At 46.7% G+C, this 12,473-nt stretch overlaps 1 protein-coding gene across 2 annotated transcripts in view; it reads left to right on the top strand.

Annotated features, from left to right (window-relative positions):
* Positions 1 to 12,473, top strand: part of JAK3 (Janus kinase 3) — a 224,072-nt gene that overhangs the window by 148,835 nt on the left and 62,764 nt on the right. For both annotated transcript variants that reach the window (XM_066604769.1, XM_066604768.1), the window contains 2 exons: positions 8,274 to 8,395; positions 9,939 to 10,070. In XM_066604769.1, the coding sequence (XP_066460866.1) occupies positions 8,274 to 8,395; positions 9,939 to 10,070 (254 nt within the window). The remainder of the gene's footprint in view (positions 1 to 8,273; positions 8,396 to 9,938; positions 10,071 to 12,473) is intronic.

The raw sequence follows: 12,473 nt of genomic DNA, 5'->3' as shown, positions 1-12,473 counted from the left end.
AAACATTCGTTTTTATATATCTAGATAACACCCAATCACAGCGCAGCTTTCATGTTACCTCAGCAGAAAGAGAAATAACAACCAATCACAGCGCAGCTTTCCTGTTACCTCAGTATAATATATAACAACCAATCACAGCGCAGCTTTCATGTTACCTCAGTATAATATATAACAACCAATCACAGCGCAGCTTTCATGTTACCTCAGCAGAAAGAGAAATAACAACCAATCACAGCACAGCTGTCATGTTACCTCAGTATAATATATAACAACCAATCACAGCGCAGCTTACATGTTACCTCAGTATAATATATAACAACCAATCACAGCACAGCTTTCATGTTACCTCAGCAGTATAATATATAACAACCAATCACAGCACAGCTTTCATGTTACCTCAGCGGTATAATATATAACAACCAATCACAGCACAGCTTTCATGTTACCTCAGTATAATATATAACAACCAATCACAGCACAGCTTTCATGTTACCTCAGTATAATATATAACAACCAATCACAGCACAGCTGTCATGTTACCTCAGTATAATATATAACAACCAATCACAGCGCAGCTTTCATGTTACCTTAGCAGTATAATATATAACAACCAATCACAGCACAGCTTTCATGTTACCTCAGCAGTATAATATATAACAACCAATCACAGCACAGCTGTCATGTTACCTCAGTATAATATATAACAACCAATCACAGCGCAGCTTTCATGTTACCTCAGTATAATATATAACAACCAATCACAGCGCAGCTTTCATGTTACCTCAGCAGAAAGAGAAATAACAACCAATCACAGCGCAACTTTTATTCTGCCAATATAAAAAATAGCAACCAATCACAGCACAGCTTTCATGTTACCTCAGTGGTATAATATATAACAACCAATCACAGCACAGCTTTCATGTTACCTCAGCAGTATAATATATAACAACCAATCACAGCACAGCTTTCATGTTGCCTCAGCAGTATAATACATAACAACCAATCCCAGCACAGCTTTCATTTTACCTCAGCAGTATAAGAAATTGCAACCAATCACAGCACAGCTTTCATTTGACCTCAGCATTTTCAATATCCAGCAATTGTCTTGTGATACGTTCGGCGGATGCATCATCTTGTAGTTGAACACGCCTCCCGTTGCTCGTAATGCCTTTTGCTTTTGTGCTTGAGATGGAAATCAAACGATCTTTGTCTGGGGGGCATAACTGTCGACGACGCTCGCACGCGCCCCACCTATCGTAGGATAGTTGTACTATGCCAGTAATCTTCCCAGGAGTGTACTCAACAAATTACCAAAGTCTCATGGCGATTGGATGAATGGTGTAGTAGCGCATAAAGGACAGACAGACATTCATTTTTATAAATACAGATGACATCAGGAAGTGAAAGAATTAGATTCCGTACGTATATACCCGGCTTCGCCCGAGTTAATTTGGTACTGGTGTTCATCTGGTGTTCACACGGAAAATCTTATGAAGTCGTGGTTACTTTAGAGATACCGGAAAAACATATGTTCACCATTTTGCATAGTTCTCTGCGTTACCCAGGAAACACCACGTGGATGTAACCATGCGACGTTTCCTTTATATAAAATGACATCAGGAAGTGAGAGAATTAGATTCCATACAAAGTGAAAAAAATTACATTCCGCACGTAAAATTTAGACGCCAATTCTTTTGCGCTAGAATTGAATAATCGAGTTGGGACCTATGAACTTTTCCTATTTATGACATAATCAATGCTCGTGCCAAATTTCACGTTTCTATGACACCGGAAAGCGAGAAAATTAGATTCCGTACGTAAAATTTGGATGCTAATTCTTTTGCGCATAGAATTGAATAATCGAGTTGGGACCCATTAGCTTTTCCTATTTATGACATAATCAATGCTCGTGCCAAATTTCATGTTTCTACATCGGGAAGTGAGAGAATTAGTGGCAATGATGGAAATCGAACGATCTACGTGGGGGGGTCGTAACTGTCGGCGACGTCGCACGCGCCATTTATCATAGAATATTTGTACTATGCCTATAATCTTCCCAGGAGTGTACTCAACAACTTCCCAAAGTTTCATTGCGATCGGATGAATGGTGTAGTAGCGCATAAAAGGACAAACAGACACACAGACAGACACACAGACAGACAGACATTCAATTTTATATATATATAGATTGCAGACGGCAGCCTACAAAATGTATCCTTCCAAATTTTGACCACGACCCTGCTGCAGCCACGCAGCCCCATGTGCAAGGGAAGCGAAGAGCGGGGTATGCAGCGGGGCTTCCACAGCGGCATGCGCCTGGCTGCTAGGAGGGCGGCCCCCCACCCCGTCACTTTTAACTACCCCGTGACTGTAAACTTGCGGTGGACTGAGCACCGGCGGGCCGCAGCACCCCCATGGCACTTGAATGTCGCCTTGCCGTTGGGAGCGGCTGGCTGCCGGCCCCTTGTCAGTGTAACGTCGGTGGCCGGGAGCAGGGAGCCAACAGCGGCGACAGCACACACAGAGACGCTGTACGGCCTCCCTGTACTGCCAGGACGTCGGAGCAGAACAGCGTCGGTGGTGGACATTGAGGGAGCGAGGGCCACGCTGGGTTACACAGTGGAAGGGCAACTGGGAGGCTCTGGAGAAGGCTATAGGAGCACTGGGTCACAGGGGGATGGGGAGGCTGTGGGGAGGACTGCAGCATGTGCATTGATTTTGGGTGACCCGACTGCTTTAGGGTGAGGGTTGTTTCTCTTCTTAGGCTTATATTATTCGCTTAGAATGCTGCCATGTTACACTTGGTAACATGGCAGCATTTACAGCTCGTAATGTAAAGCTAAGTGGAGAAGTAATCTTCATCCTAAACCTACAGGGACACCTAAAATCAATCTACACGCTGCTAAGACCTTTGTGCCTTCACCCTATCGGGAGCTGGGGGTGTGACAGGGGCGTTCCTCCTGTCAAACCCCTAGCTTCCTGTGGCGTCAAGATACACTAATACCTATATGTATGTCTAAATGTGTGTGTGTGTGTGTGTGTGTGTGTGTATTGTAGCAAGGGGGGTACTCTTGCCTCAGGATCGCTGACCTCTCATACCAGAAATGGCGCCCCATGCGGGTAAACACGGCTCAGGACTAGCGTATCTCTTTGTCTGGCTCCTACCAGCATTTATTCCACAGCACAGCATAGCATATCACATCACACAATGTCCATAAGCACCCCAACTTGGCCGGGAGTCCAGGGGCGTCCCCTGCAACATCTTCCTGTGCTGGTCCTCTCTCAGGTGTTGAGGTTAGGGGCGTCACCCTGTCAACCACTGGCCTTCTTGGTCTGCACCAGACCCTGGGCTAGCAGCCCTCCCAGCTCCACTGAGCTGTCTCTCTCCCTCTTGTCTTTAGCAGGAACCGGCTTTTATCTGGTTCCTGCTCCACCCCTTGGTTAACCCTCGCACCAGGAGTCCTGTCTCTGGCCCTCTACAGGCCCTCCTGTGCACTGCACTGCTACCCCCCCCCCCTTTGATGTAAGCCGTAGGCCGTATCACCTTTTCTTCTTGGCCCTCCAGGGTCAAAGCTCCAGGCTTGGGGGTCTCTTTCTAGTATTACTTGTCTGACAAGTTCTCTCTTCTTGTCTTCACTCGGCTCATCACAACCTTGCCGATCTCTGTCAGACCGTGCTCTCACAGCTTGCAAGTTGACTTCCAAGTGCAACTTCCTATCCTCTATGGCTTGTAACTTATCTTCAGGTTTCTCTACCTGAACCTTCAATTCTTCTGCTTGCTCCAAGGCTTCAGGAGTCTTTTCTAGTTCATGTACCATCTTTTCACCATCATCCTTGGAGCTAACCAAGTCCTCCATTTCAGTGTGGAACGGCTTTGGGTCTCTTGCCCTAATTGGCACTTTCTGAAGCTCAGCTTCCATGTGGAATACTTCACATCGTACATCACTCATCTGTTCAACTGTTGCAGGAGCTATTTCTTCAGTCTGCCCTTCAGTAGCAGCATGTGCACTTATTTCCATCTATGGGCCTTCTACCACAGAGACACTTCCATTCATTTGCACAACTTCCTTATCCAGGACAGGAGTAATTTCTGAGGCCTTTTCCCCAGTCTCTGCTACCTTCGTGGCCTTCTCTGCTTTAGCAGTTTCACCTTCTGCCTTCTCTTTGGTGACTTGAACTTCAGAGGATTGCTCACCTCCCATCTGTAGCTCAGCTCTCACTCTCTCAATAACTTTCACAATTTTTCTCTCCTTTTTAGAATTAAACAGGATCTTCTTTATTTTCCCTTGTCTGGACTGGGCCCTAGACCTCTCTAGTCTCTGGACCTTCTTTTCAGCAATATGACCCTTTGACTCCCAGAGCTTCACCTTTACACTAAACTTCTTAGCGGACCTTTGCAATACCACTTTTCTTCTGACACCACCTTCATGGTGCGCGTCAAGGTTAGCGCTTCAGTCTCTTTCTTAATCTTCTCCAACAAGGTCTCCATTTCTTCTACCGGTCATTGGAACACACCTTTTAGCTTTTCCCGTATCAGGGTTCTCTTCTCAGCATCTGTCTTGGCGCTAATCTAGTCTTGCATTTCAGTGCGCACCCGCTCGTTACGCCTTTGTTTTGCGACTTTAGGGAACACCGACTTCCCCTCAGTAAGCCACTGTTGACCCATCTTTTGTTTCTTCTCCCAGTTGGACACCATCTGACATTGGTAACCAAGCTCCACACTAATGTCTTCTACTTCCTGCTGAAGACTCACTGTAAACGTCTCAAGTTCGTCATAGACCTCAGTTTGAAGACAAACAGCTGATTTATCGCTTCCACCTCTTTTAGGATTTCACCGTCTTGCTCTTCAACCGTGACCCAGCCTGCCGGGTGCTAATACCGTTTCTCTTCCATCTCTGATATCATTTTCAGGGTGTGTGTTAAAGTTACCACTTTGGTCCCTTTCATGCAGACCTTTTCTTCAGCACGTTCACATTCAGTGACATATCTTGCAGACCTGATTTTCTCCTGTCAGCTGCTGTTCACATATTTGCTGCGTCTTTCTTAGTTTGGACACAAGCTCCTTTTGGAGACCAAGCTTCACAGAAGCACCTTCTATCTCTTGCTGAAGACGTACTTTAACCTTCTCAAGCTTATCACAGGCAGCTGTCTTCTCTTTATACTGCTGCGTTGTAGCTTCTAACTCCTCTTGTATTTCTCTTTTCTGCTCTTCCACAGAATCCAAGCACACAGCACTCTTCTCCAGTCTATATTTTAGGCCAGACACCTCAGCCTGGAGTGTTGCAATCTGCTGTGACAGGTTTCTCTTAGCTTCTGCATCTTCCTTTACCTGCTTGAGGAACACATCTCTCTCATCTTGCATGGTCTTCAGGTGTGCACTGAGACCAAGCCTCTGCTGTGTCTCTTCTTGCAGTAACTTCTGGAACTCTTCACTCTGAGCTTCCAGCTTCACGTGCAGCCTGCTCACCTGCTCAGACAACGCTGTCTGCACTCTGTCACTTTGTGACTTTTACTTGTAGCTCTTGGAGCTGCATTTCCACTGTATTTCTCTTGCACTCATATGCACACTTGTCTTCCAACAATCCCTTCACCTTTTGGGTCAGCTCAAGACACTCACTTTTCCAGGTTTCTTTAACTTTTTCAATTTGTTTCAACTGCTTGGACAGTTTCCTCACAACTACAGCATGACTCTGTTCAAGCTCCTGGATTTGGGTTCCATGTACTTCGGCTTTCTCATTCAAGCTCATCTGTAGCTGGGACAACAGTCTCTCATGCAGTGCTTACTGGTTTTCCTTGTCACCCAGTAAGTCTTTCAAGATCTCTGCTTGCTTCTCTGCCTGACTGCAAACAGCTTTCTCTAGTTCCATCTCTTCCTTGAGCTGACTTATTTGGCACTCCAAGTCACCATTTGTCTTTGCCAACTGCATTTTCAACTCTGCAACCTGATTCTGCAAACCTGTAGTTTGATTCCGTGCATCTGTAGAAGCTCTTTCTAACTCGCAAGCCGTCATCTCTAACTCTTGGGTTTTCATTTGCAGTTTCTTACAGTCCTGTTCACACTGCACAGATTGTGCTTCCAGACATACTCTGCGATCAGCCTTATCTCTGGCTACATCTCTGAGGTCTTGTACCTCTTCATGGGCTGTTGAAAGATATCCCTCAAACTTTTCTTTCTTACTTCTCATTTCTTCTAAGCTCTGGTCACACTGAACATTCTTCTGTTCCAGCAACACCCTGTGTTTAGCTTCCTCCTTAGCCAATCTCTCAAACTGCTCATTCTCCTTTAAGAGAGCTGCATTCTCTGCTTTCTGCTGCTCAGCTTCTTGAAGAATACTTTCTTTTTCTTTTAGGAATTTATCTGTCTGCTCCTCTGCTAACAGCCTTTGCCTCTTGGCCTCTTCTCCAAGCAGACACAAGATAGTCCTTTCTTTCTCAAACTCTGCATCAAGTCTTTTATTAGCAGTTCGACCTGCTTCTTCCAGAAACTTCATATACGCTTGCCTTGGTGCAAATCCCTCCTGAATTTTAACCAAGCGTTCTCTTGCGGTCTTACCCTGGACCTCAGGATCTGCACTGACAACCTCACTTGTCTCACTAACAGCATTTTTGTTTTCTTCTTTTTCCTCTTTGCAAGTTTAGCACGAGCTATCCTATCTCTCTCTGAAGGCATAGTACTACTAATTTCAGCATTTCTAGTCCTACACACACTATCTTCATTCTTTCTTCCCCCCTCTCACTAGAGGTATACTTGCACAGGCTCCCACATGGGCATTGGCTGCATTCATTGCACCCTGTTCACATCCTGACTTCATTTGGGAAACATATCTACACATGTTGGGCACAGAATACATCCCACCATCCCCCACAGATGACATGCCGGGGTTAATGGACTTTTCTTGCCCCACCCGGTCAGCAACACAGTTCGCAGACAAAACTTACTTAAATGTCCGTGCACACTGTGCGGCTTTCATGGTATCATCGTGCGACACATTATCCACAATACAGTCAAGTCCATATCACGCAGAACGCACATTCTTTTTAGTAGCCTCACCCCTCCATGGAACGTGATCACAGTTCTTTGGCCGGGACACCTCCCGTTGTGCCCTCAAAGCGCTGTAGTCAGCCTCCAACACCGACCACTTTGCCACTGGACACCCATACATACAGAAGTCCATCTGAAAACACCCCCAGCATGGCTCTTTCTGGTTTGCTCCTGCACCGCCCGCCATCTTGACTGCCCAGTCCATAACACACAACCAAGTTCACTAACTTGCGTTGCAGACGTCTTCTGCTTGGTCCTCTGTTGCCCTGCAAGGCAACCGCAGCCTTCGGCTTCCTGGCACTTTGAACACTGCACACTGCATAGTTGGCCTGCTGGCCATTTAAACACTGCATACAGCAGGTATCGCACACTCGGCCTCCTGGCCCTTTAACTCTGTGTACAGCAGGACGGCTCCCAGCAGACATCCACCTGTTGCTCCTGCCGCTTTGTGCGCCACTCTAGATCATGCCAGCTCATCCTCCACCATATGAAGCAAGGGGAGTACTCTTGCCTTGGGATCGCTGACCTCTCATACCAGAAATGGCGCCCCACACGGGTAAACACAGCTCAGGACTAGTGTATCTCTTTGTCTCCTGCCAGCATTTATTCCACAGCACAGCATATCACATCACATCATGTCCATAAGCACCCCAACTTGGGTGGGAGTCCCGGGGCGTCATCCCTGTTGGACTCTTGCCTTTTCAGGCCACCAGCCTGCAACACCTTCCTGTGCTGCTCTGGTCCTCTCCCAGGTGTTGAGGTTAGGGGCATCACCCTGTCAACCTCTGGCATTCTTGGTCTGCACCGGACCCTGGGCTAGCAGCCCTCCCAGCTCCACTGAGCGGTCTCTCTCCCTCTGGTCTTTGGCAGGAACTGGCTTTTATCTGGTTCCTGCTCCACCCCTTGGTTAACCCTCGCACCAGGAGCCCTGTCTCTGGCCCTCTACAGGCCCTCCTGCGCACTGCACCGCTACAGTATGTATATGTGTGTATATATTATATATATTTAATGTGTGTGTGTGTATGTATATGTGTGTTATCTTTCATTGTAATCCTGCCTATGATGATAATGAGGTGACAGCTGAAAAGTTTTTTCTACAGATCAGAACTGTGAGACTATGATTATTAGGCTTGGTTGTCAGTGTGAAAAATACAGGATTTAAATGTTTCCCCTAAAAGCTCGATTTACACAACAGGCCATTTTCTGATGACACATTCCCTTTAATGTATAGAGAAATCAAACCTTTTGATCCTACGTGACAACTGCCCTCAGAGAAGCATGTCACCAACAAGACAGAAGAGAAACCTCCCACTGCTGACCTTCCAGAAGATTCATCTCCCCGATATAACGTTTGTAAGTAGAGGCGGAGCCAGCACTTTGCAATGACCAATAAGTGTGTTCGTTTTCCATCAAATCTCTTTTAAAAACGTCTACTAAAAGCGCTGAGCCTGGTGGTCTGTGTTTTGTGGCGGTTTTGGATTGCTGTGTTGTTGAAGAGGTTGTCACCAGATTGTGCTGCACCTCATCTTAAGGCCTCCTTCACACGGGCGACAGAATATCACAGGGATATCGCGTCAGTGGTCTGCGTGATATCGCTGCGTTTCCTCATAGCAATACCGCAATTTTGTGGCGCCCTCTAAGTATCAAGTGGTGCTACAAAGTCACACAACTTTGTAGCACCATCTGCAAGGATTTTTGGTTAGGTGGGGAAGGGGGGGGGGGGGCTACCCCAAAAAATAAGCCCTAGCTGTACTAAAAAAAAAATAAGATAAATAATACATCACCTAAGAAGTGCTGTCATCTCTGACGCGGGTCTCCCCTGCCTCCAGGAAGGGCTGGCTGTGATTGGTTCATGAGCGCCCTGGCTCAGACAATCATTGCAGCGCTTGATGAAACAATCACAGCCATTCATTCATTCATTGAAGGGCTGTGATTGGTTCAATGAGCACTGGCTCTGATTGGCTGAGCCACGGAGCTCGTCAACAAATCATAGTCAGCCCTTCCTGGAGTCAGGGATTTTGATCTTCCAATCCAGGAAGGGCTGGCAGAAGACTTCAAGCAAGTAGTGGGGAGCTTACGGTCATAGCGCCAACTTATTCCGCAGCGCTTTCAGGTAATTTATTTATTACCCCCCCACCAAGCTGGGTGCTCATTTTACCAATCTCGGAAGGATGGAAGGCTGAGTCAACCCTGAGCCGGCTACCTGAACCTACAACCTTCAGGTCGTGAGCGAGCGCTTAGGACTGCATTTCTGCTGCCTTAACACTTCGCACCGCACGAGGCTCTATAATTTTTTTTACTTTTCCTGCTTAGTTTAGGGCTTTGACGGTAGGATTGCATCGCACCGCACGAAAATCGCATTATTGTTTGATGCAACAGAGAGGAAGGCTCCGTAGGGAAATAGGGGCTACAAAACCTTGTAAGTCGTGTGCATATCGACTCACAATGTCGCAGCCTACAAAACATCGCAAATGGAAAGGAACCCATAGGAAAGCGGGGGCTTCATATACATGCGACGTGTAGCATTGTCGCAACGCATTAAAAGTTGCGTGACTTTGTTGCCTATGTGAAGGAGGCCTAATCTTCAGACTCACTTTTTTAAGAAGTTGTAAAATTGCAAGTAAAAAAAAAAAGAAATATGCAAAAACCTTCTGGTTATTTTTTCTTTTAAATTGGCTTAGCAGATTGTAGCAGATCAATGTAAAAACGGAAGGCGCAGATCTTGGTAGGTATCAAAACTGGTACCAATTGGTTACCAAAGGCGACTTTTTTAGTTCTTGTCGGCATTCGTTTTCTTAAATAAGAGCTGAGGTTACAGTCTGTCGCCATAACAGCATAGTAAAGCGGGGGGCATTGGTTGGGTACTGGATATCACACAACTCTCTTCGTCTTCCAGTTGGAAAGCCAAGGAAAAGGCTCCTTCACCAAAATATTTCATGGGTTACGCCGAGATGCAGACGGAGAGGTAGAACGTGAAGTGGATGTTATGCTGAAGATCCTTGATGCCTCTCACCAACATTACCAAGAGGTGAAGCTTACTGGTCTCTGTGTGAGCAGACAACTAGTAGTAGGGCTGTCCGTTTAGGTTCTGGAGAGGTAAAGCCCTTCATGGATTACAATGAGAGATGAGCGAGTATACTCGGCTAAGGCACTACTCGCTCATCTCTAGTTACAATCTACGGCAGACGATTGTCTCTCGCTGCTCTTGTTGAATCTCTGCCTTACTAATTGCTGCTGTTACTCTGGTTTCTTCTTCCTATGACTGATATACTACCTGTGAGAAGAATGAGATGAAATCTACAGGAAATGTCCGATTATTAGACTTAGTGGTTGTACACACAGTATACATGTATATAGTGTGTGTGGCACCTTACATTACAACCAAGACCAATCTTTAACCTCTCCGATCCATTCAGAGGTTTTCGACTGCAGCAAGGGGTTAAAGTCTATTGTGTAAAAGTCTTTTCTGTCTTTATAGCAGTCATATCTACATATATATTATAGAAACCTGGCAATAATACTGTCCAGGACATGTGGGAGCAATCCACAAACAGAAGAGGTTTCTACAGTTGTTGAGAGGCCTGTGGAGAATCCACAAGAAACAAGCAATGCACAAGCTGTCTCAAGACAATTGGTCCAGTCAGCAGTGCTGACAATCCGGTTTCTGGTGGTCACATTTGTAACTCATTTTCTTTTCACATAGATTGCTTCTTCATGTCCTGGATAGTATTAGTGCCAAGCTTGGTTTGGGATAGAGGGATAGAGGGTCGAAGGTTCAGGTCCAACAAATGTAAAATGGTCCAAATTTAAAATAATAAACATATAATGAAATTTTAACCTCAAACGCAACAATAGCCTAAATTTAAGATTTTAACCAAAGAGCTTTTTTCAGGGAACACATCAAGGATAGCTGATCTGCAGCACAGAAAGCAAAGCTATTATTGTATCTTGTCACCACCAGAAGCTGGGGGTGTGACAGGGCTTGCATTGAGGAACGCCCCTGTCACGCCTCGAGCTCCTGATTGGCTGCATTGCTACAGGTCCTTGAAGGTTCGAGCAGCCTCTGTAATGACTTTTGCCTCCCCTGCAGGGTTAGGGTTACTTTTCCTGTTAGGCTTACATTATTAGCTGTACATACTAATAATGTAAGCCTAACAGGAAAAGTAACACTAACCCTGCCAGGCAAGCAAAAGATCTATGACAGGGGAGTGCTGATGCAGCAGAGCTCTCCTACTCCCCTTGAGTTTAGTATCCGTGTGCTGCGCTCCCTCCTCAGCCCCCACCTGTGTATATGCCAGCGTCAGCACCCGCAGGGCTTCAGGAGCCGGCCTGCTGATCATCTTCCTCCAGGGCAGGGTTTGGACAGTTTTGCTCTTTAGGACAGAGCACATTACTATCATAATGGAAAGAAAAAGGCAATTAACCTAAGACAGATAATTGTAACCCTTAGCGTCTGTCTGACCTACAAGCAATAGCCAAGAAAGCCAAGGTGGCAGTCAGTACAGTCCCCTATACCATCAGAAGGCAAGAAATGCTGACAGGAAGAGGCCTGGCAGTCCAGAGGCCATTTACACAATCAGATGACAAGTTTTAAAGAGTCAACAGTTTGCCTGGTTGGCGCCTCACAGACCAAAATCGTCAAGCACAGCTTAATACAGCAAGAAATAAACAAGCTCCCATTTCATCTGTGAAGAGAAGCTTTCAGGGTTGGTTAGGAACGGAAGACTGGAAGTCCCTACCACCAACCCTCTCCCGTGTCCCTACCTACTTGCCTCCTGGGCTAAACCCCAGGGAGACAACTGGGCGGCAGTCCCTACTGTGCACTGATGGGGACCCCAGGACAAGGACAGGAGAGACCAACTAACCAGAGAGACCAAATGTACAAATAACAGAAGACTGGAGCGTCAAGTAACCAACAAAGAACAAGCAAGAAACAGACTAAATCCAAGTCAGAGCAAACCGGGTCAGCAGACTGGAGAGAACCTGAGCGGGTGTTAGCTGGAGAGCAAGCAGACACTGGCATGGACTGAGAGTGTCTGCGGAGCTAAATTCCAAGAGCCCTGCCTAAATCGGGGCGGGACTTGGTGATGCGCTGGCCGGTAATGCATATAGACCGGCCCTCCTCAGGTCGTGCCCCCTAACAGGGGAACTCCGAGCCTGGCCGCATAGGCCCCGCTCAGCAGCGCCGCGGACCCCATGCCTGACCCCAGACCAGACGCCACCAAAACGGCCCCCGACAGTCCCGGGCACGCCGCGCGCCCCCTCTGGCAACCCCAAGTCTCCTCCTAACAGAAGCCTTCTATCTGCAGGTCTGACGGGTAGAGGATCAGCAGGAGAGCCGCTGCTATAATTGTAAAAGAAAATAGTTGCCTGGGCCAAGCCGCCCCTATAGAGGACCACTGAAGGCTGGGAGAACATCTAATAGACTGGT

This window comes from Eleutherodactylus coqui, chromosome 5 (genome assembly GCF_035609145.1).
Source record: "Eleutherodactylus coqui strain aEleCoq1 chromosome 5, aEleCoq1.hap1, whole genome shotgun sequence".
Lineage (NCBI taxonomy): Eukaryota > Metazoa > Chordata > Amphibia > Anura > Eleutherodactylidae > Eleutherodactylus > Eleutherodactylus coqui.
This window is presented reverse-complemented; position numbering and strand designations above follow the sequence as displayed.